The following is a 25,186-nucleotide window of genomic DNA, read 5'->3' on the forward strand; positions in this document are numbered from 1 at the left end:
CACACTCTCAGCTGACACAACAAAACCTAAGAAGATAACACTACTAGACATAAACACACTTCTTTAGGTTGGCGTACAATTTCTCAGCTCTAAGAATCCCACAAACCTGCCTTAAATGGTTGAGGTGTTATTCCTTGGTCATGATATAAATCAAGATATTATCAAAGTAGATGACCAGGAACTTCCCTATGAAGGGCTTCAACACTTGGGTCATCACACGCATGAAAGTACTTGGGGCATTAGTCAGCCCAAAAGGCATGACTAGCCACTCGTATAGCCCATCCTTCCAACATGTCTTCAAGACGCGGTATGGGAAATCGATACTTGACTGTGATTTTGTTGATGGCCCTACTATCAACACACATCCTCCATGTGCCATCCTTCTTAGGTGTAAGAAGGATAGGCACGGCATACGGGCTCATGCTCTCTCGAATGAAACCCTTTTCTAGGAGCTCATCAATCTGTCTTTTCAACTCTGCATGCTCCTTTGGGTTCATTCTGTAATGAGGGAGGTTTGGTAGAGTCGCCCCAGGGACTAAATCAATGGCATGCTGTATGTCCTTCATAGGGGGAAGCTCATTTGGTAGATCCTCATGAAAGACATCACGGAACTCATTCACTACTGAAATGGTCTTAGTGGGTAACTTTACACTAGCCTCTGGTGCACTCTTCCTAGCCACAAGGGCGTACACCATTGAGTCTGACTTAGTCTCTCGCTTAAAGTCTCCGACATTTAGAATATGGAGAGGCTTAGACTTGGACTTTGAATCCTTCAATTCCTTCGAGCCACTTACACCATTCTGTGGTGGACTCCTTTGCAGTCGCGTTCTTGGGTGGAAGTGGATTTAACTTGACTTTCTTGCCCTCAAACCAGAATGTACATACATTCGAACGACAAAAAATGGTGACATCGCTGTTATAGAGTCAAGGCCTACCCAAAATAATATGGCCAACATCTATAGGAACAACATCACACCAAAGTGTGTCTTTATATGATCCAAATTGAATAGGAACAAGACAATGATGCGAGACTGGAATGGAAGTCTCATCAACCCAAGACACTCTATAGGGTTGAGGATGGGCTTCAAGCTTCAAGCCCAAATAGCTCACAGTGCCAGTTGATGCCACATTGGCACAACTACCACTATCTACGATCATCTTGTAACTCTTATCACCACATTTTGCATAGGTATAGAAGATTGTGTTGTGGCGCCAATCGTCGATATTCTTTGCTTGGGCAAAGGCGTAATGCACAACTACCAAGGTCACAGACTCTTGCGCTCCCTCTTCCTCATCACTAGGGGTATCTGCTGGTTTATACTCTTCCTCCTCATCGTCACTTTCCGGGGCACTATTTCTACTTGCCCATCAATGAGGAGCACCTTGGTGCCCCCTTTCGTGCCATACTAGTGGGCAAAGTGACTAAACCCCTGACATCTAAAACACCTAGTTGCATTACTTTTGCGCGAGTTAGACCTGACAATTCCTTTACCCTTATTATCCTTGGGCCTAGACTGAGAACTACTGGAAGGATTGTTTTTGTATCCAATGCTAGGCTTAGCCCTAGAAGGGTTGGCCTTAGCGCTAGAATCGCGAAACTCAAACCGTCTTCCCACAGATGCTTTGAGGTATTGCTCAACCTCCAACACTACTTGATACATCTGTTCAAGAGTGTCTATGTCCCTGGCAAGCAACTTTCTCCTAATGTCAGAACGGAGGCCTGTCTTACATCGAGCAAGAGTGACTATGGGATTCTCATCAACTTTACACTGGGTCAAGTACTCTTCGAACTTCTCAATGTATTCCATCACTGTAAGGCTCGTATTCTAATTCGTACCATTCCTTAGACTGCTGCGATCCTCCTTGTCGAATTCCGGTGACCCACGACCTGTAGTCGGCATTTGCGCGCAACCTTAAGTCGCATCCCGTAGATCTGAGTCGACTCAACTCGAAACCTATACCCTAGCGACCGCGTCGTCGCCGCAGTTCCAACGCCACGTCTCACGTACCAATGTGATATCTAGGCTAGGAGCTGTGGGCCCACGTATATCTCGAGGAAACGCCGCGCGTTGCAAATTCCGAGAGAATCTCTATCCTTCTTTCACATCACTAGTCAAGTACACATCCCATCACAAACCCATGCTTTCTTTCTCCACAAGACAAGCAACCCATACCTCTCCCATTCCCAAAGTCAACCCTCATGTCATCTCTCCTTACACACCCATCTGTCACTCCATCCCACCTCATTTCTCTACCTAAATCCCAAGCAACCAAGAGAAAAATTCTAAGGAAAGAAAAGAACCCAAGATCAAGGCCCATCTCCTTACCACCAAATCTCACCATCCAACCCTTTAATCTTCATCATCCTCCATCAAAGAGAGAGCTTAGGAGGCAAGGATTCCAAGGAGCTAAAGAAGTGGACCACAGGTGTTTTGTAGGATTAAATTGTGATTTTAGTGATGGGCCAAGTGGGGCCAAATGTTTGATGGTATGGACCCCATTTTTGGGCCCTAGGTATGGCCAATGGCCCACCATGATGCATATATGAATTCCATGATGGGGCCATTCTCCATGGACCCCATCATGATGTTTATTTTGGTTGTAAGAAGGTCATCTAGACCTTGCAATTTGTTGGTGAGAAAGGGTCGTCCACCATTGATTTTGATGATTTAAGGGCCCACATGTGGTGGGACCCATTTGATGTATGCTTTGTATCATGTATAGGGAGGGCTCATAGCGGCGGAGCCCCTCCCCTCCACACGTCTCTCTCTCTCTCTCTCTCTCTCTCTCTCTCTCATATTTTGTAGTCCACCTAAGGAATCCGTGAAGGGATCCAAACCGTCCAGCAGTGGGACACCATTGCTATCCACCTTGCTGTCCACTTTGCTGTCCATTTCGGGACAGGCCCGGATGAAGGAAATCACAAATATCAGACCGATCCAAAGCTTGGTGGGCTACCACATGGGACCCACCTGATGCAAGTGTTATATCCAGGCCGTCCGTCCAACCCCCTGGACGTGAGGCCACCTTGATGTAGTGGTTCATCCAGGTCGTCCGTCCACTGGATGTCCAACAGGCTTGGACGACCAGGAAAACACAAATATTAGCTTTATTCAAAGCTTTGGTAGGCCACATGTGTGGACCCACCTGATGTATATGTCTCCCACGCTGTCCATCTACAGGGCTCACCCTGCATGTGTGTACCCAGCACCGTCCAGCAAGGGACTGGACGGTGGGCCCTATCATGATGCATGCGTTGTATCAGCACCATCCATCCCCTGGACGGTGGGACCGCTGTGATGTATGTGTTCTATTCACACTGTCCATCTCAGGGCGTGGACCTCACTATGATTTATTTATTATATCTGCACCATCTAGTCTGCTGGACGGTGGGAGCAGCCGTGATGTAAGTGTTGTATTCACGCCGTCCGTCCATGGACCTCACATGATGTACGTGTTTTATCCAGGCCGTCCACGTGAGACATGGACCCCACCATGATTTATGTATTTTACTTCGCACCGTCCAGCTTGCCGGACGGTGGGACCAGCAATGATGTATGTGTTGTATATCCACACCGTCTGGCCATGGATGGTGGGCCCACCTACTGTGTAAACATAGGGCCCACCTGCTGTATGAGCAGGGCCCACCTAAACTCTTCAGGCCCACCTTGATGTGTTGTAAGCACACTATCCATCCTGATGTGGTGAGGCCCAAGGCAATGTATATGTGGCCCATGTGATGAGGCCTAATATGATGTATATGTGGCCCATGTGTGAGGCCCAATGTGATGTGTATGAGGCCTAATATGATGTATATGTGGCCCTTGTGTGAGGCCCAATGTGATGTGTATGAGGCCCATTGTGGTATATGTGGCCCTTGTGTGAGGCTCAATGTGATGTATGTGAGGCCCATATGATGAGGCCATTGTGATATATGTGTGGCTTGTGTGATGAGGCCCATTGTGATGAAGCCTATGTGGTGGGGCCCATTGCGATGTATATAAGTTCCCTGTGATGAGACCCATTGTAATGTATATAAGGCCTATGGGATGAGGCCCATTGTGATGTATATGAGGCCTATGTGATGAGGACCATTGTGATGTATATGAGACCAGTGTATAAAATATCGGCGATATTATCGAAATATCGCCGATAATATCGGTGTTGCCGGCTATGCGACACCAAAACCCCCTTTTTTTGATTCGCTCCAAAAAATCGCCCATAATCTCGTCGGATTATCGATATTTTCCAAAATATCGTCGATATTTCACTGTTCCCACCAACCACGGGTGGGAACTGTAGCCAACAACCCCCTTTGTCAATAAAAGGGGAAGTTGTCGGCGAAAAAATGTAAAAAAATCGAAAAATTACCTGTTTTTTCGCCCGGATCTGGAGGAAGAAGCGAATTCAGAGCCTTGAGTGCAGATCGGCAATATCCGGTAAGATTCAACCCCAAAAATTTTCTTTTTTCCGTCGAAAAATCCTGCAACTTCTCGAATCTGCTTGCGGGGCGAGATCTTGACGGTTTTTTTTTTTCTTATTTGGGAATCTGGGATGAGGGAGAGGGATTTTCGGTTGAAATTTTGGAGAAATCGGTGGGATTTTGATGGAAATTTGAAATTTGAGAGGGATTTTCGGAATTTGGGGATCGGGCGGGCGTAAATGGGATCGCGTACGTGGTTCAGTACGCTGTTAACGTACTGAACACATTTTTCGGGGCCCACCGAGAATGTATCTGGTCGATCCATGCGGTCCATCCATTTTTCCATCTTATTTTAGGCGTTGGGACTAAAATTTAAGCATACCCAAAGATCGAGTGGACCATACCATTGGAAACAGTTGGAATAATGATTTCCACCGTTAAACCTTTCTAAGGCCCACAGTGATGTTTATTTCTCATCCAACCTGTTCATAAGATCACATAGACATGGATGAATTGAACACAAATATCAGCTTAATTCAAAACTTCTGTGGTCCCCAAGAAATTTTCAACGGTAGATTTCAATTCATACTGTTGACTACGGTGTGGTCCAATTGAGGTTTGGATATACTTCGTTTTTAGGATCATGACCTAAAATTATCTGCTAAAATGGATGGAAGGAGTGGATAAAATACATAAATCACGTTGGACCGCACAGTTGAAACCTTCCTGGTTCACGTTAACTGCTCAAGTGAGCCGTACTAAAGGGAAAATGTGGTTTGGGAAATTCCAACTGTTGAAACCTTCCTGGTTCAACAGTGATGTTTAGATGCCATCCGTACCATTAATAACGTCATTACTGTTGAGATGAACTGAAAACAAAAATATTGGCATGAATCAAAACTTTTGTGGCCCTACAAATATTTCAACTGTGGACGTTTAATTATCACTTTCTAGGCTCAATTGAGCTTTAGATACGGTTCGTTTTTGGCATCATGTCATAAAATGAACTCACAAAACTGATGAACGGGGAGGATGTTTCACAAACATCACAGCGGGCCCGACCTGAGCTTGCAGCGCAGGAAGGAAATCTCAGTCCTGCGCTGCATGGGGTGGAAAGGCTTCAAGGGTGGAAATCATTATTTCCACTGTTTCCTGTGGTATGGTCCACTTGAGACTTGTATGAGCTTCAATTTTGGGCTCAACGCGTAGAATGATATGAAAAAACGGATGGAAGGTGTGGATAAACCACATAAATTCACAGTGGGCCCAACTTAACAGCGTACTGAGTAACTTAGTAGCTAATCCGATTTCTGGATTGGCTACGGATAAAAGCCGTAGCCAAAGACACCCAGAACCATAGCTCAACTCGCTGACGGAGTGGAGATACCTCGTTTCAACACATGGCATCGATCCCAGTGGGGTGGCTAACCCAAATGGCTACTGATGTGACGTCACCGAGCCATGTGGACCCAACCATGATGCATGTATTGTATCCATACCATCCATTAATTTGGAGATATATTTTTATGTCATGAGAAAAAAAATGAGATAGCTCTAAAGTTCAAGTGGACCCCACCATAGAAAACAGTGGGGATAGTGACGTCCAGCGTTCAAAACTTTTTAGGGGCCACTGAAATTTCTGATCAATCTGATATTTTTATTTTCACTTCATTTATCTCGATGTTAACTTATGAATGGGTTGGATCTCAAAAATACATCACAGTAGACCCTATAAATATTTCGACGGTGGGTGCGATTGCTTCCACGGTTTTCTGTGGTGGATCCACTTTAACTTTAGATCTATGTCATTCATTTTCTCACGCATAAAAGTAAAACGATCTCTGCAAATGGTTGGATGGTATGGATACAACACACGCATCATGGTGGGTCCACATAGCTTGGTGACGTCACTTTAGTAGCCACTTGGCTACTGACCTTGTTAGCATCTAATCCATGTCCGAAAAAAAAAATGGATTGTCTACGCCCCTGCCACCAGCCAATGGCTAGTGGTCGGTGCTCTGTGGGCCCCACCATGATGAATGGTGGATATCCAATCACTATTATTTTCTTGTGGTGTGGTCCACCTGAGATTTATATTCCTATCATTTTTGGTATAAAGCCCTATAATGGTATGTAAAAATGGATGAAACATATACATCATGGTGGGGGCTGGGACCGCACTGTCGTGGATGAGGCTGGGCCGCACCTAATCCTTTACCTGTTACTCCATGTGGCTTTCATGCACATGCATTCATAAAGTAAAATCCAACCCATCCATCCTATGAAACTGTGATTTTTACTCCAATTTCCCAAAAATCAAGATGATCAGTTAATTAAATGGGCTACACCAGAGGGAATAAGTTGGGAGATAACGTCCACCATTTACATGGACCCATTAAATTGTATGTATAAATCATAGTAGGCCCCATAAAGTTTACTCAGTATGCAATCTGTAGACTCTTTCCTTAATTGTAATTTATATGAAAATTTGATTTGATCTAACATCTTAGCCCTTGAAATGATTTGGGCTTATTACACTGAATACGAGCCGATGCACTTTTTTTTTTTGTCCATTATTGCAAATTTGTATACTACTAGGGAGCAAAATGTTGTTTGGATCGGGAAAAGGAGGAGCAAGGGACATTGGGTGGAAACATGGACGGCCAGTGGAGGGGAATAAATATGGAGCCATTTGCAACTATTGTGGCCAAGTGATACGAAGTGGGGGAGTGTCTAGGCTAAAGGAACATTTGGCAGGGGGATACAAGAATGTGAAAGACTGTCCAAGTGTAACTAGGCCAGTGAGAGTGGAGATGAGAAGAGTGTTGAATGAAGCGAAGTCACGCAAGCTACAGTAAAAGGATTGGGAGAGGGATATGAGGGAGGAGCTACGAGGTATTGGACGGGGCTTAGGTGTTATCGACGAGCACGACGACGACGACGATGAGGGGATCATGTACCCCGATGACTGTGTTACGGCTCGAGAAAGGAGTGATTTTAGACAAGTGATTCGTGATTCTCGGGTTTCAGAGTGGGAGGGGGAGCAAAGAAGACGGATTGATGAGAGTAGGCCGTCATTTGGGACATCCCAACATGAGGCTGGTGGGAGCAGCGGACGATTTGAGGGAGGCAGCGGGCATGGCCTACAACGCACGCAAAACGCTCATGTCCTAGATGCACCCATCGCAGGCGTTAATAAAAAAAGATTAAAAAATATGTGGAGCAAGGGGCTCAAGGAGAAAGTGGGTGGCGCTATATCTAGGTGGTTCATCTCAAGCCATGTACCAACAAATGCAGCAGTCAGTCCTCACTTCAAAAATATGATTGAGGAGGTGCAGCGTGTCGGGCCCGGCGTGAAGCCTCCCACGCCATAAGAGATTCTTGGCGTCTACCTTGATCAGGAGCACGAGGAGATGCAGGCTTGGGTACGTGGACTCAAGCCGAACTGGAAGCAGTATGGGGTAACAATCATGTGTGATGGGTGGACAAGACTGTAGAGGACAACCAGTTTTCCTCAAATCCATTTATGTATCGGCCAGAATAAAAGATCACGAATACATATATGCACTCCTGAAAGGAGTGATTAGAGAAGTTGGGTCCCAGAATGTTGTCCAAGTTGTGACCGACAATGGCAGTGCGTTCGTTAAGGCGGGGAAGAAATTGATGAAGAAGTTCAATCTCTATTGGACCCCGTGTGCGGCACACTGCATTGATTTAATGCTTGAGGAGATAGGTCGGAGGGATTTTGTTAGGAAAACCATCCAGGATGCGAGGAGAGTGACAAACTTTATACACAATCACTTATGGTTGTTGGCTGCAATGCGTAAGTGTTGTGGTGGGGACATTGTTAGACCAGGCGCCACACGGTTCGCCACGAACTTCATTGCACTCGATAGCTTATACAGGCACCGCGTGGGTCTGAGAAATTTGTTCAGATCTGAGAAATACATGGAGTGGAATCAGAGGAAGACTGAGGGTGCAAAGACCTGTTCGAATATAGTGCTTTTTGATTCCTTCTGGGATAAAGTTCACAATGTCGTTTCCTTCCTGCATCCGATGTACAAGGTCCTACGAGCCGTAGATAATGAGATGTGGCCTTCGATGGGGATGGGGTCAATGTATGAGCTTATGAGAATTATGAGAGAGGGGATAATGACTGCAATCCCCACTTCATATTAGTGGGTGATTAATATCATCAATCGTCGATGGACTGGGACTCTCAAGCATCCACTCCACCAAGCTGGTAAGTTTGTTGATACGACTGAGTACTTTAAGCATCACTTCTGTTTGCATGTTAATACAACTGAGTAACTAATATTTGGGTTTCAGCATACTACCTGAATCCCAAATTTCATTATAAACGTCGGCTCCATGAGAATCGGGATTTTACGATGGCCGTTCACGAGGCGTTCGAACGATTGTTCCCAGAATCGACAGTGCAAGCAGATTTCGGTAACCAGGTAATGCAATAAAATTTCTTCCTTATAACCTGTAGAAATATGGGTGATTAAAAATAATGACCTGTGAATCCGTGTTTACAGTTGTTGCGGTTTAGGGATGCGAGGGGTATGTTCTCATCTACACTAGCAAAAGCATCGACTGAAACGATGATGCCGTGTGAGTATGGTAACATAATTAGGTAATTGCATTTTTCGTTTAAACTTCAAACTAAAACAAGCTCCTCATGGATATATAGGTGAGTGGTGGGCGATGTACGGAGTCAACACGCCCGCACTGCAGTTATTGGCCGTCCGTGTTCTCGCACAGATTGTATCCTCCTCACCTTGTGAGAGGAATTGGAGCACATGGTCACTCATACACACCAGCAAAAGGAACAGACTAGCATATGAGAAGCTGCAAAAGCTCGTTTACTGTCATTACAATATGAAGTTAAGAGAGAGGCAGGAGGCAGTTGCGGGTAGACCGAGACATGGAGGAAAATAAAGACCCGTTAGACCTGTTGTCTATAGGTACCATGGCACAGATAGGTGATGATGATGAGGACCCACTTTATGAGTGGGTCAAATCAGCTGATTTAGATGATGCGGAGGGAAGCCCTGCTCCACAGGTAGCCGAGGGAGCAGCGGCTCTGGGTATCGATGTCGATCAGGTAATAGAGAAACAGGTGGATACAGACTGCTTTGATCATTTGGTGAGGAGTTCGGCACGTTCCAAAGAGGGTGAGGAAGCATCTTCACGGCCCCCTCCTCATCATCAAGTCGTAGTGAGTGATGATGATGATGAGACTCAACCCCCACTTGACACTGGTCCTGTGGACGACGATGACGACGATGACGACGGTGATGAGGGAGGGGACGGAGGCACCGACACTAGTATAGGTGGTACTAGTGGGGGTGGGGGTGGCAGTGGTGGGGGGTACACGACGGCTCAGAGCCAACGATCCATTGGCCAGTTCACTGAGGAGCAGAGCTTTGACCATGCCACTCCGGACATGGACCATGGATCTCGTTCACCATCCAGGGCGAGAGCATCAGAGCCTAGATATATGTTCGAGCGTCGTTCGAAGAAGAAAGCTGGACGCACCGCGGCTGATGCTCTCACACGCAGCCTGTCATCTATGGACATAAGTTCAGATCAGGGGAGCTCTACCTCTGTCCCACCTTATGCTCATGGGGGATATCACGGGTATGGCCATGACAGCTCTGACATTCAGTCACGCTCTTTTACCCATGGGTATAGGCAGCCGGAAGATAGTTCTTCGAGTCATGACCCTTTGACAGGAGAATATTCGGGGTACCCGTATGACTGGCAACAGTACTATCAAGGAGTTGGGGTTGGACTTGATCTGTTCCCTCAGTACCCTGCTCAGGAAATGCCGTTGATGTATGTCACGCAATTCCCACGTCTAGGCGTATTCGTACAGTTTGGGGAGGATGACTATCAGAGGTACATAAGAGAGTTCCTCAATTGGTACGAGCAGGGGATGACTTGTGAATAGTACTGCCAATATGTTGGGCAGCAGTACTACTCTCAACTGCCACGGGATCCGGACAATGATTACGAGCCACCTCGTCACTCCATGTGGGGATGAAACATAGGTAGAAATGTGTATTTTTTTCAATTCATTTACTTTTGCATGTCTTAATTGTTGCAAGCTTGCATTTGTATTATATAAACTAATTTTGGTTACTATTTGAGTGATTTCTTACGACAATGCATACTTTTTGGCCCCCATTAAATGGAAACTTCTAATTTAATGCATTCTTTTTGCAAAATTTTCATTCCTGAATATGTAAATATGTGTATTTAGGCATGTGCTGAAGTTTCACTGAAAAATTCCACCATTTTCCTCATTTTCCCCTGCATTTCCGGTTATCGGCGATATTATCGGCGATTAATATCGTTATCTCCGACCAGCGAAACTTGTAGCGATACCGATAACTCGAACACTGTATGAGACCTATGGGATGAGGCCCATTGTGATATATGAGACTATTGTGTAAGGCCCAAATGTGATGATGATCTTACCATGATGTATATGATAATGTTTATGAGGCCCATCCACTTTTCTCTCTAGTTTAAGGGCCATGGGCCCCATTGTGAGATAGTCTCTATAGCGGGCCGCATTTTAGGAGACAATGGTGGTTAAATGTCCACATTATAAGCCTCCCTAGGGCCCGTTGTTAAGCACGTACTTAGGTGCAACAGTGGTTAAATGTCCACGTTGCAAATCCAAACCAAGGTGTCCTGTATCCATTACGATACGGCCGTATCGGCCGATACGTAACGGTAACGGCCGACACTGTTACGCGATACGGGGTCGGAACGCCCCCGATTCTGCGATCGTAACGGCCGTTATGGGCCATAACGACCGTTACGTTCCCGTAACGGCTGTTACGGGCTAAAGAAAATAGGAAAAAAAAGAAAAAAATAGCTCTTCTTCTTCTTTTGGATTGCTACGGCTATGGGCTTGCTTCTTCTTCCCTCTCTCTCTCTCTCTCCCTCTTCTTTCCCTCTTTTTCTTTTTGGTTTCCCTCTCTCTCCCTTCTTTTTCATTTGGTATCGGGAAAAAAATAAAATCGGAAGCAGATTGGTTGGTGTACCACACACTAGCTATATGGCTGCTGTAGGTACGTGTCATGTTAAGACGAGTGCTGACACTCCTTGAGCTCCGAGTTGTACAAACGGTTCAAAGGAGATCAAAGTTACATGGGCTTCACATTGATGTATTTATTATATCTACACCGTTCATCTATTTTTAGAGATCATTTTAGAGCATTACCCAAAAAAATGAATCATATCCAAAGATCGTTTGGACCACACCAAAAATAACGGCGGAGATAATGATTTTCACCGTTAAACAATTCGTAGGGCCCACCATAACGTTTGTTTTCCATCCAATCTGTTCGTAAGGTCAAAAAGACCTGAATGAAGAGGAAAAACAAATTTCATATTGATCTAAAACTTCTGTGATCCTAAAAAGGGTTTCAATGGTAGATGTTCAATCCCCCCACTGCTTTTTGCAGTGTGGTCCACTTGATAATTAAATCTGTATTATTTTTCGTGTCAAGCCTTAAGACGAGCTCGTCAAATGAATGGACGATTTAGATATAACACATACCTCATGATTAGACCCACAGGACTTGTTGACATTAAATGAATGGACTACGTAACTCTTACGCAGCACGCTTTTATCGCACCAGTTAATAAATGGTACACGTGCCACGTCGGCCAACCATGATGTATATATTTTATCCATGCCGTCCATCCATTTTGCCACATCATTTTAGGTCATGATCCAAAAAATTAGTAAGATCCAAATCTCGGGTGGACCACAACATAGGAAACATTGGTTATAGAATGCTCACCATTAAAAATTTCTTAGGGTCCACTGTAATGTTTATTTTCCATCTAACCTGTTAATAGGGTCACACTAACGTGTGGATGAAGGGAAAACACACATGTCAGCTTGATCTAAAAGTTTTGTAGCCCCCAATAAATTTTCAATGGTGGACGTTTAATTGTTGTTGTTTCCTATGGTGCGGTCCACCTAAGCTTTGGATCGGCCTCATTTTCTGGCTCATGCCCTAAAATTATTTGGTAAAATGGATGGACGGTGTGGATATAACACATTCATCATGTGTGGGGCGCAAAAAACTCTGACACTCGTGTGCTACACTTTACAATCCGAGTCCCATCTAATTCGGGCCCTTAAAAATTGTACGCGAGACATGTATTAACTTAAATTTACTAATTAAATTATGGACTGTAATTGCTAACTCATAATGCCAAAATCAAATTGTTTGAATAGTTTTAATTGTTAATTTGTGGACGCTTATTTTTTAAAATAGGGCCTTTTGATTTTTTTCATGATTCACTATCCAATAAATGTGCACCAATTCATAAGTGGGATAATGCGAATAAATTGCATGAATTTGAGGCTGATTTGGGGCATGGATTGGTCCTCCAAGTCTACCCGAAATTGGCAAAGCCATCTTCCTGAATTTAATTTCATTTTTTTAAAGAACTATTGGGAGAAATGATATCAAATTGTTAAGTATATAAATTAGATATTTAGAAAATTAAATATATGAATTTTGTAGTCAAATTCGGGTTATCTGGTTCATAAATTCATCAGACAGCCCGATACAACTTCTTACCAAAGAGAGAGAGAGAGAGGACATGAAAATTAAATATGATATGCAAGATTTCAGGCTTTAGATCATACTAATTTAGAAACAATCACAAAAAAAATTCCACATCCCACATAAGATCAAGCATTTAACAAGGGGAATCTACGAGGGTCCAAGCCTACATATGTTAGGGCTGGATCAATTAAAAATTCAAGACCAAACAATGCTCAATGGAGAGTAGATTCATCCACTCTTGCAAATGATTATTCCCTAATCCAAGGGATTCACCATGTTTCAATTCGGGAAAGCCTAGGGTTTGCAACAGTGGAATAGAACTTAGAATTTAGGATTATTTAGGGTTAGGGTTAGGGATTTAAGGTGAGAGAGGAGAGGATTAGAGGAGAGGGAAGAACCTGAAAATAGTCCACACGTGTGGACAACAATCTGGCCCAAGCGCACGTGCGTGGGTTCTTTCCCGCACGTGTGTGGGGCCCACGAATTCGGGATTGGCCACCTAGATCTGGTTGACCAGGGATGAGCCACCCACACACCAAATTTCAGGCCGATCGGGTGTTCGGTCTGTGCACGATGCTCCGCCAAAGTTTTAGCCCTCTTAGAGGGCCTGATTCTGCAAATCTATTGTAGAGGAAGGATTGACTGCAAAAGGGGGTGGATTTGAAGATTGGATGGCTGTGGGAGATGATGAATATTGATGGTAGGAGGTGGGGGCGATTTGGGTGGGTGTGGTTTCGCATCACGGTAGTTAGCCCTTCGAAGAAGGGAGGGTTTCGCACCCAATTAAATTCCTCAACTCAGAGAATTAGAGAAGCAGGAAAACTGTAAAATTTTATTCATAATATTCAATGAGAAAAAATCTACATGGGGTTGCCTATTTATAAGAAAACCCTAAACCCCAAAAGCCGCGCTATTTGCGCACATATTACTTAGAGACAAAGTAACAAAAATAACATCTAATCAATGCAATCAAAACCGTTCATGATGTTCGTAATAACGATAATAACCAAAATTCAAAGTCCTAGATTATCTAGGGTAGTGGGCCACGATCATGAGGTCCAATGGTGGGATCCACATGATGATCAGGTCCACTCCAAGGAACCATAGCACAACTCTCTAACTAAGAGGCCCTCCATGGATATCGTCATCGATCCAGATCGATGGTGGGGCCTTCCTCCTTGCGTACGCGAGGGGGGGGGGGGGGGGGCGTGTGCGCGTGATGTCCCCATCAGAGAGAGAGAGAGAGAGAGAGAGAGAGAGAGTCTTGTTTGTGTTGGGTTTCTAAACCCTAACACTCTTTTATTATAATGTTATAACACAAATACATACTCGGGAGTATAGAGAATTCAAATGGTGTTTGCTTTTCCGGTCCATTTGGGTGTATGCATAAGCATAGTGTTATGTGCTCTTGTAGAGTATGTATTTGTGTCACTGGTAATACAATAAAAGGTGTGTTAGGGCTTGAAGTCAGTAACAAGCTTTTCTCTCAAACCTGTCTCTCCTCTCTCTCTCTTTTCCTCCTATCTCCCTTTCCATTTTTTCTTCTTTTCACTCCATAAATCCATCAAAACCAACTTGGTATCAGAGTAGATCATTATGAGTTGATCGGCGCTATCGCAACATGTTGATGTCAGCAACCGTATGCCTGATGTCAACACTATACATTTTGCATGGCTCATTTCTCATTGGGAAGAACATGGTCTGAAGCTGCTTGATTTTAGAAGATTTATGGTGATTTTTGCAGAATTTTTGGAGGCCATTCGAGGTATGTTTGGACCATTTTTCACATTCGACCAAAAACTCCAAATCTCTAAGTTTCGGTGATTCCTCTCAAATCGGTGGACATTTCCTTGATTTCTCTTCATAGTGAGGCTTGGATTCACTGTTTTTGATGACCCATGGAGTTTTTACCTCATGTTAGGAAGATTTGAGAGAGCATGGATCTAAATGGTGGTTTGGCTGTACCATTTTTAAGGCTTGGGGCCCGCGGCTGTACACCAAAACTCTCAATTGAAAGTGCCGTAGTTTGTCAATTAGCATGTAGTCCGAGTTTTAGAGTCAAGTGAGCCCCAAAGAAGACCCAAGACTGAAGACTCAAAGGGTTAGAAGCATTAAAAGGCAAGTTAAGGTAAGCTAGCCTCACAAACCTAGCCAAACCCTACACTTAAAACCCTCAAAACATAGCCCATACTTGACCAAATACATCTAGGAAAAAACCTCTGTTAGGTATGCTAAATAGTTAGGAAGTCGGATGTTGGAGTTTAAAGATAAATATGAAAAACAGCCATGTTCGATGCCATCGAGGTGACATCGAACTGTCTTCGATGTCATCGAAGGTAGCTCCATGACATCGAGCTTGAGCCAAAACAGTCCATCAACCAAACATAGAAAATCTGGACATTATCGATGACATCGAACTTAGGTTCGATGACATCGTAAAGAGGCTCAAACACTCCAGCAAGCTTTCAAGGAAAATAAGTAATTCTTTGATGGCATCGAACCCAGTTCGATAACATCGAACTTAAGTTTTGATGACATCGAAAGACGACACATTTTGTCCAACAAGCTAACATGGAAAGTTTGGATATTCTCGATGGCATCGAAGCTTGTTCGATAGCATCGAAATTCAAACTTAGATGGCATCGAACTCATCTTCGATGACATTGAAAAAGTGCTCAAACAGTCCAAAAAGTTATCTTAGAAAATCGGAATTATAGCAATGGCATCGAACCACCCTTCGATGTGATCAAAGGACATTATCAATGACATCTAAGGTTAGTTTGACGACATCGTAAATGGACCCAAATTGTCCAACAACCATAGCTCATATATTCGTAAATTCTCGATAACATTGACAGAATCTGTCCAGCAACTATTTGAAAATCTTGTTGCTATGGTTCAATGGACTCTAAGAATGTTTGATGGCATCGAAGGTAACTTTGATGGCATCGAACTTGACAGTTTTCTGCCCGTTTTTTGACCATTGGGATTTCGTTCTATATATCGTAATGGGTTGTTCTTTGGCAATGTGGTGAGTATTGAAGAGAGCTTTGAGAGAGTTAATTGTAGGAGTTAATACCCATCTTCTCAAGCTCTCTTTCCTTATGGAGTTCATCATTCAATCCTTGTCTTAAAGACAATCATTGGCATATTCAAAGCTTGGATTGAACAATGAACTCCGTCATTCATTGATGCTCTAGCAACCATCATTATTAGCAAATCTATATGCTAGGAAGCATTGAATGCTTAGCCTTGGGGATTCCTTCTAGTTCTTAAAGACCAATTATCACCTAGATAGGATTTTCCCAAAACCCTTAACCCATCAACCTCGGCATCAACATTGGAGCATCATCACTTGGTTGCGGTTCAAGGGAGCTGAAGACTCGTCAACAACCTGGAAGGTCTTCATCAAATGTGTTGAATGGGGCTCGCTCACTTGTAGGTAAGTACAAGAGTCCACCTTATGTCTGAAAACCTTTCCTTGTGTAGGATTGGAATTTAGAGTTTGTTTTCCCAAACTCGCTTAGTCCTTGCGTAGGCCTCCGACGGGAGATTACATATTGTGTCTTTGTATAGGACTTCTCAAGTTCTTGTGTAGAACTTGGTAAGACCTTGTGTAGGTTGTGAAGGTTTATGGTTAACCTCATTTAAAACTATTGGATAGTGAAATCCGGCACACTCTAGGAGAGAGTGGGTCAGCCAGAAGTGGAGTAGGCACGTAGCCGAACCACTATATATCATTGTGCATCGTGGTGAATGTTTTGATTCATGTTTTGTGTTGATTGATTGTTCTTTATGCTCTATTCACTTTCTGCATAAAACATGTTTGTTAAAATGCATGAATGATATATATCATGGCTTAACTTAGTTTATGCACTTCTTCTCACTTAAACTCCTTTACTTGATTGTTTGGAAGTAAGTGCATGCAATTAGATTAGTTAAAATTTGAAAAGTCCTATTCACTTCCCTCTAGGACGATTAGACATATCTTCAAGCTTCGTTTGTAGCGGTTAGGCCGCAATTTCATCAATGTATGTCTCAGGAGCTGATCTAGTGTAGAGGGCATCCTCCTTTCTTGACTCAAATCTCGTTGTGAGTGTAGCTGCTGTATTTCTCTTTTAAAGCTGCTTTTGGGACCTCATGTCCTCTTCTAAAAACCATCTCCGTACAAATATGAGTGTCTCATTGTGTGTGCTCTCTTGTAGCTGTTGTGGCTTCCTTTAGTGTTTCTAAGTCATCTGAGGTATGTTTGGACCGTTTTCCACATTTGACAGAAAAACTCCAAATCTCAAAGTTTCGGTGGTGCCTCTCAAATTGGTGGACGTTTCCTTGATTTATCTTCATAGTGAGGGTCAGATGCATTGTTCTTGATGACCCATGGACTTTTTACCTTATGTTGGGAAGAATTGAGAGAGCAGGGAGCCAAATGGTGGTTCGATTGTACTGCGTTTGGGGCCTGGGTCCTGCGGCTATATACCAAAACTCTCGATGTATGCTTAAGGAGCTGATCTAGCATGGAGGGTGGCCTCTTTGCCTGTATTTCTCTTGTAAAGCTGCTTTTGGGACCTCAGTTCCTCTTCTAGTACCCATCCTCATACAAATTTGAGAGTATCTTATCATGTGTGCTCTCTCGTAGCTGTTGTAGCTTTCTTTTGTGTTGCTAGGCCCTTATGGGGGATAAAACTTCTTTCATATCCAGAGTCAGATCATCAGAATCACACCTCTTGTTGATTACTACAGTAAAGTTGAACGGTAACAACTATTTGCAGTGGGCTCAATCAATGAAATTGTTTCTTGGAGGAGGAGATAGACTTTCTTACAGACTAGATGAAGCCCCATATCCTTTAGATGGGAATTTCAAGATTTGGACCAAGCCAAGGAGAACTACCAAGTCATGGCTTGGTTGCTTAACAATATGAAACCTATTGTGAGTAATTCATTTATGTTTCTGACGTCTGCCAAGAGGATATGAGACACCCTTTATGATATGTATTCATAGGCTTAAAATGTATCCAGAATTTTCCAGTTGACCTTAGACATCAGGGAATTCCAACAAGACTCAAGATCCCTGAAGGAGTATTTTTCAGCTCTTCGGGATATGTGGAATGAGTTGGATCTCTATCATCCACTCCCTTCCCACTGTACCGTGGACTATGAACATGCATGGAAATAACATGAAGAAACTAAAATCATGCAATTTCTATCAGGCCTCAACTCTGAGTATTATACCGTTTGGAAGTAGATCATAGTCATTGACCCTATTCATTCTCTAATAGCTATCTATGCCATGTGTCAAAGGGTTAATACATCATCCAACCCTAATTTTGCTCCTCCTGATTGATCTGCTTATATTGTTGTATTGTTGGAGACTGACTTTCTTTTAGTCATGGGATTCTATCTCTAATGTGAAGCCGTTAGGGACATGGACGCAATAGTGGATCGGGAATCAAGGCAAGGGTTGTGACACTGATCGTGGTAGCCATGGTAATTAAGGCTGTGGTGGACGAGGATGAGGACGTGATGGACCACACCTTTGTACACACTATCTGGGAACAAATCACTTTGTTAATAGATGCTATGATCTTGTTGGCCATCCGTCTTGGGTTGGCGTATCCATAGCCAATAGTGCCTCCACTAGTTCTGAGAAGACTTTATCGCCGCCTGCAGTGGAGAAGCATTCTTCAAGTGATTTAGTCCTTTGTCTCGTGAGGCTGATGATGCATTAATGCGACTTCATGTTTGTGATGTTTCTAATACTTCCAGATCCACGATAGCCCAGTCAAGTACTGCTCTTAGTGTGTCCTTTTTTTTTTCCCTGGGCCAATGACTCTGGAGCCACGTCTCACATGACTAGTAAGTCTCATCGATTTAGTTCTTATCTTCCTTCTAACCAATTACACTTTATTATTGTTGCTGATGGAAACCAAACTACTGTAATCGGAACGGTTTCCATTAGGAGGAAATTTGGTTACATGGAAAAGTAAGAAGCAACATGTTGTAACCCGATCCAGTGCCCTAGTAGAGTATAGAGCTATGGCTTACACCACATTTGAGCTTGTTTGGTTGAAGAAGCTACTATAGGAAATGGGTTTTGTCGTGAGCCCGCCGATGCAGTTGTTTTGCACCACCTCTCATATTACGAACAATCCAGTTTATCATGAGAGAAACAATCATATTGAGGTTGACTGTCACTTCATAGAAGGTTTCTAGTGGCGACATTTCTACACCATAAGTCTTAGGATCAACTTGCTGATTTATTCACTAAATCTCTTGGGTGGAATCATCTTGCACGCATTAATTCCAACCTAGCCATAGATTAAGCCTATGTTCTAGTTTGAGGGGGAGTGTTAATGAAGTTAGATGTGGCTTTATAGTTGTATGACCTATTTGGATGGTTCTAGTAAGGGCCATATAGCCGTACGACACACCTATTGTTTGGTTTGATCATGTTGTTCCTTACTCAGTCCTATTGGGTGCACTTAAGGTGAACAAGTTATATATTTAATAAGTGAAGTGTATTATTATCTTGTTTGGTTTTATTACTTAATGAATATAAGGAGAGGTCGGGGACATCTAATCCCACTCCTTTTACTCTATTCTACTTTTCTCTTCTTTTCTCTCCCTTTTTTTCTTTCTTCCTTTCTCTTCCACACAAAACTCCAGGTGCATTATGAGAAATAAGGAGCTCTCGTCTGACGATCCATCATAGACGATTGGAAAAGTAACAACATGATGGTGATATCTTGGCCCAATTTCATGCAGTTGAGCATTAGTTGTGGTCTCATGTTTAAGAAGACTGCGAAAGAAATATGAGATATGGTTGTGATTCTTGTGAAGATGAGCCCTATGCATGTTGCACCATATTGTATGGGAGTTCTCTTTAAAAGAAATATGACTGTTAGTCGTAGGTGCCCCATGTACTTAAGTCCATTCTAGAAACTATACATCACATTAATTGATAAGTGGTTTTTAGTTTCGCCCACCACACTGTGTTGGAGGATTCTCAAAGTTTACTGGTGTTGGAGATTTGGAGCAACACCTTGGGTGCATTCATGGGCATTGTTCAGAGTATCCCTGATAATACGATAATATCCCCAATTATTTGCTTCTCCAGCTGGACGATATTGATAACACTAGTAGTATAGGAATTTCTAGGTATCAACAATATATAACTAAGTATTGCCGATGTATCGATATCGCTAATGTATCGCCAATATCTTCGACTATGTAAATCTTAGGTATTGCTTGTATTGCCAATGTATTGCTGATATTTTCAACTATGCAAATTCCAGGTGTCGCTTATATTGCCAGTATATTGGTGATATTTTGATAATATCGCCAATGTATCGATATCGCCAAAAATCTATTTTATTAAAAATATTCGGATGGATGGGGTGGTTGGATGGATAGATGGGATGGATGTCTGGATGTTTGGATGATTGGATGAGATGGATGTATGGTTGGGTGGATGGATGGGTTGGATGGATGGATGAGATGGTTGGATGGGATGGATGGATTGATGGTTGGATGGTTGGATCATCATGCATGCGTATTGTGTTTATATGCTTATTTATACATGGATGTATAATATATGAATGCATTATGCACGTTTGTTTGTGTGTTAATTGGTTTAATAAGATTTAAGTGATTGTTGTGTTACTATTGGACTGATGTCTTATAACAAATACTTTTAGGCCCCATTAAATGGAAACTTACTATGTATGCATTTTATTTTATTTTTTTTTAACTCCTAAATATGCAAATATGTGTATTTAGCATCTTCTAAAATTTCACTAAAAAATTCCAACATTTTCCCCATGTTTCCCCAATGTTTTCTCACTTTTATGGAAATTGGCAATATCGATATTCTTTCCGTATACCCGGTCATCGAAACTTGTAGCGATACTGATACTTCGAACACTGTTTATGGGAAAAGAATTTTGAAATTGTAATATGCCTTCTATGCTATTTTTTCCCTCATTTTTCCTTCATCTTTCTTGTTTTCTTCTAGATATCCAATCCCACTCACAAATTCTGAAATCCATTTGTAGGAACCCGAAAGCCCAATCACAACCCTCAAAATGCAAAAACCTAAGACCGAATCTATCCTTAAAGCTCAAATCCTAAAACACACTAATGTCATTCCTTAGGTCAAAATAACACATCCTTATTTTGAAAACAAAACCCAACAAAAAAAAAAAAAAAAACCCAAATTCCAATTGACACCACCTGGTAACTTCACTTTGAAATTCCAATCTGTCATACAAACACTAACCTTGTCAAAAAAAAAAAAAAAAAAAAAAAGGTAAAAAAAATAATCCTAGCCTGATTTTGAATCCCACGGCTAGTCGCACAACCAAAAGCCCCAAATCACCCCGCATGATAACTCTAAATGGCCCCAAAACCCAACCCAAACGACTTCAAATTAATTAATATCTAAAAGCCTTCTTCCAATTCTTAATCCCAAGCCCATAACCCTAGTCCTTAATCCCTCTCCTATTGTCTCTCCCTTTTAAAGCTTCCCACTCCCCTTGCTTGCACTCATCTATTCTCCATAGCACTTCGTCTTCTATTCTCGTGGTTTCTCCGTTTCCCATCACTAAACCTACTTCCAATTTAGCTTTCTAGACTTAAAAACCATGGTTAGATGAAACTATTCAAACATAGGTGGTACATGCTATGTGTAATCTAGACTCAAGCTTCCTGCCCTTAGCTTAATCTAGAGTCAAGCGCGCTACCCTTTGCTTAATCTAGACTCACGCTTGATAGATAAGCACTTGATTTTGAATACTGTATGATGATAAAGTGTTCCTTCTTTATTATTATTATTATTATTATTATTATTATAAGGATAAATTTACAATCATCATCGATCTCAAACATTCGTGTCATTGATGATTATGATCAAGAACTGTCAACATGTTATTTATAGAAATATAAGTTAAAATGGAATTTTGGCTAGACTGCTTATGCATATATTTTTACAAAATCCTTAAATGCTGTTATTTGATATTCAACACTCTTAGTGTTTTTATTGCATGAATTCATTGATATAAGCTGTTGCTTTTTTGACTTTGTCTCATAGTCCTTGTAAGGTGCCACATTTAAAGTGATTTCGGTTGACTTGCTATTTTTGGAAGTATTGACTTGGTGGAAGTCTAAATGGCAACATGTTTGCCATGGACTTGATAGGAATTTGTTATTGTTTCCTTAAAACTTTCTTCCCGTATAGTTCTTCCTCATTCAACTTTCTGTTACAATGTTGTTGATGCAAGCACTCATGTCTTCTTTCTTTGATGGATGTGAATTGCAGTAATTTGTATCACCATCCCTATCAAAGCTCTAACATGGTGCAGGATAGGCTTATTGAAGTTTGTATTTTTTCAGGGAAGTCAAAAAACAAGAATCAAGGATTATACTACTTGTATTTGGAAGCAATTTCAATTCAGAACTCAAAATCCCAGTCTGTTCCTGAAGATTTGCAAGTTGCTGGTTCTGATAATAGAGCTTCGGTGCTGTTTGATTTGTACTCATTTTCACCAAGGGATTTGGAATTTGTTGTCAAGTTTTCAGAGGAGCATGGTTCAGATATCTTGCGCCAAATACTTCATTCTATTTGCCCCTCCATTTATGGACATGAACTCGTCAAAGGTGGTCTTTTATTTTTCATCTTTTAAAAAAAAAAAAAAAAAAAAAAAAACTTTTCCCAAGTGCTTTGTGCATTCATTGTTTAGAAAGTGGAGAATTTACTTTAAACATGTTCTCACTTTTTTTTACAAAGGAAAATGCAATTTCTTCACCCAATTATATGATATTTTACATTCCATGGTATTCAAGGCTGATTTAGATTTTAACCACCCAAACTTTTTGTTCCATCCATCACTCTTTAGTTGTTCATTACCTTTGCTGGTTTGCTAAACACATGAGGTGAATAATTACGACTTAGGAGGCATGGTGCAACAATCTTTCAAGACTTGATTGATCCTTGAGTTGATCTTGAATTGGGTGATAAGTGATCAATCAGTGGATAGGGAGCTTAAGAAGAGAGGAATTGAAGAATTTAGGAATGATCCTTGAGACAGAGATGGATTTTTTCCTTCTTATAATACAACAATGAACCTACTATTAAAAGTTACAAGCAAACTCTTAATTATCTGTAGTCCTTAATGATGCAGGACATGAAAATTAAATATGATATGCAAGATCTCAGGCTTTAGAACATACTAATTCAGAAACAATCACATAATAATTCCACATCCCACACAAAAGTTCAAACATTCAATCAAGGGGAATCTGCATGCGTCTAGGCCTACACAGGCAAGGCTGGATCAATAAAAATTATGGACCAAACGATACTCAAAGGGAAGTAATAATCATCCACATATGCACAACAATCAGCCCCTAATTCAAGGGATTCACCAATTTCAATTCAAAGAACTCTAGGGTAAGAAAAGGGCAAACAAATTAAAGATAACACAATTTAGGGTTAGGGTTAGGGAAAACATGTATGAGAGGGGGAAATACAAAGAAAAGTTGAATCGGACGACAATCCCCGCGTGCGGACAGCAGGCCAGGCCTGACGCACGCGCTTAGGGGCTTGACTGCACGTGCGAGGGGGTCCCACACCTGGAAACCGACTTCTTGAGTCTAGTCGGCCAGGGGTGGGCTCCAAAACCCCCAAGTTTCAGGTCGAGCCGAGCTACGGGCTGTGCGTGGTGATCCGCTGAAGTTTCAGCCCTCCTACAGGGCCAGAATCTGGAATTCTACTGTAAAGAGAAAAACTGTTGCAATAAAGGACAGATTTGAAGCACAGATGGTGGTAGGAGATGAGAAGTAGAGATGATAAAGGATGGGGGCGAATCGAGATAGATGTGGCTTCGCACCCAATTGGATTTCCACAACTCAAGAACTCAGAGGAGTAGGAAAATGCAGAATTTTTATTAAACTTCAATAATCCCAAAAAAGCTATAAGGGATGCCTATTTATAAGAAAACCCTATACCCTAAAACTCGCGCCATGTGCGCAACCTATTACTTGGCGATGAAGTAAAACAAAATAAAACTAATCAAATAAATTTAAAGCATCCATGATATTCTAAATAACATTAATAAGCAAAACTTAAAATATGAGATTAATCAGACTAGTATGCTACGATCATTAGATCCCATGATGGGCTTTACTTGACTATCGGGCCCACTCCAACGAACCAAAACTCTGTCTTCTAGATATGAGGCCCTCCCTGGACGTTGTCATCAATCCAGATTGACGGTGGGGTCCTCCTTGCGTACATGTGTAGGGGGGCGGCGTGCGTGTGCGTGTCCGCGTGATGTCCCCATCACTTAAGTTACAATTAAGTTGGAGAATAGATGTCAATCATGCCAAGCTTGTCTGTGATGTGAAGCACTTCAGATTGTAGGAGAGGCTTTGTGAATACCTCGCAAGGTATTTAAAATCGGTTACATAACGGCAGTTATGGCTGTTACGTAATGGTAACGGTCATAATTGTTACGTGTTATGGGGTCGAAATGGCCGTTACAGAAAAACGGCCTCGTTACGGTCCAGTAATAGTTTTTTTCAAAAACTAAAAAACGGCCGTAATGGTCGTTACGGCCTGTATCATTACGATAATAGTGGTCGCCATAATTGGAACACCTTGATACCCCGCCAGTTGGTTTTTAGACTTGATTCATGGAGTGAGAGTTTATTTGGACGCAATATTCTTTTGAATGAAGAGGAGGTTTACCTCAATATGTTAAGTTTTCTCATGGAAGATGAGGTTCTTAGATATATGGATAGTAGCTTGATTGTCACACCCGACTTCCATAGTTTAATGAATTGAAATCTTAAGCCATAAGAGTTCAAGTGGTATGAACCATGGCAGTGTATTTAGCTTCAGCACTGGATTAAGCAACCACTGATTGTTTTTTACTCTTCTAGGTGACTAGACCCCCTCTAACAAATGTATATTATCCAAAGGTAGATCCTAATCATTGGGTTCACCAATCCAATCAATAGTTAAATAAGCTTCAATTTTTAGGTGATTGTGGGATGAGTAGAATGCCACAACTAGGTGATCCCTTCCAATACCTAGAATATGTTTAGTTGCTTCAAGATGAGAAGTCCGAGGAGTTTGTAAACCTGACTGACTACATTG

At 42.1% G+C, this 25,186-nt stretch overlaps 1 protein-coding gene across 4 annotated transcripts in view; it reads left to right on the forward strand.

Moving 5' to 3' along the window:
* The window catches only part of LOC131253246 (probable DNA helicase MCM8), a 58,213-nt gene that overhangs the window by 8,617 nt on the left and 24,410 nt on the right, over positions 1-25,186 (forward strand). For all 4 annotated transcript variants that reach the window (XM_058254172.1, XM_058254173.1, XM_058254171.1 and 1 more), the window contains exon 6: positions 22,420-22,683. In XM_058254172.1, the coding sequence (XP_058110155.1) occupies positions 22,420-22,683 (264 nt within the window). The remainder of the gene's footprint in view (positions 1-22,419; positions 22,684-25,186) is intronic.

This window comes from Magnolia sinica, chromosome 8 (assembly GCF_029962835.1).
Source record: "Magnolia sinica isolate HGM2019 chromosome 8, MsV1, whole genome shotgun sequence".
Classification (NCBI taxonomy): Eukaryota; Viridiplantae; Streptophyta; class Magnoliopsida; order Magnoliales; family Magnoliaceae; genus Magnolia; species Magnolia sinica.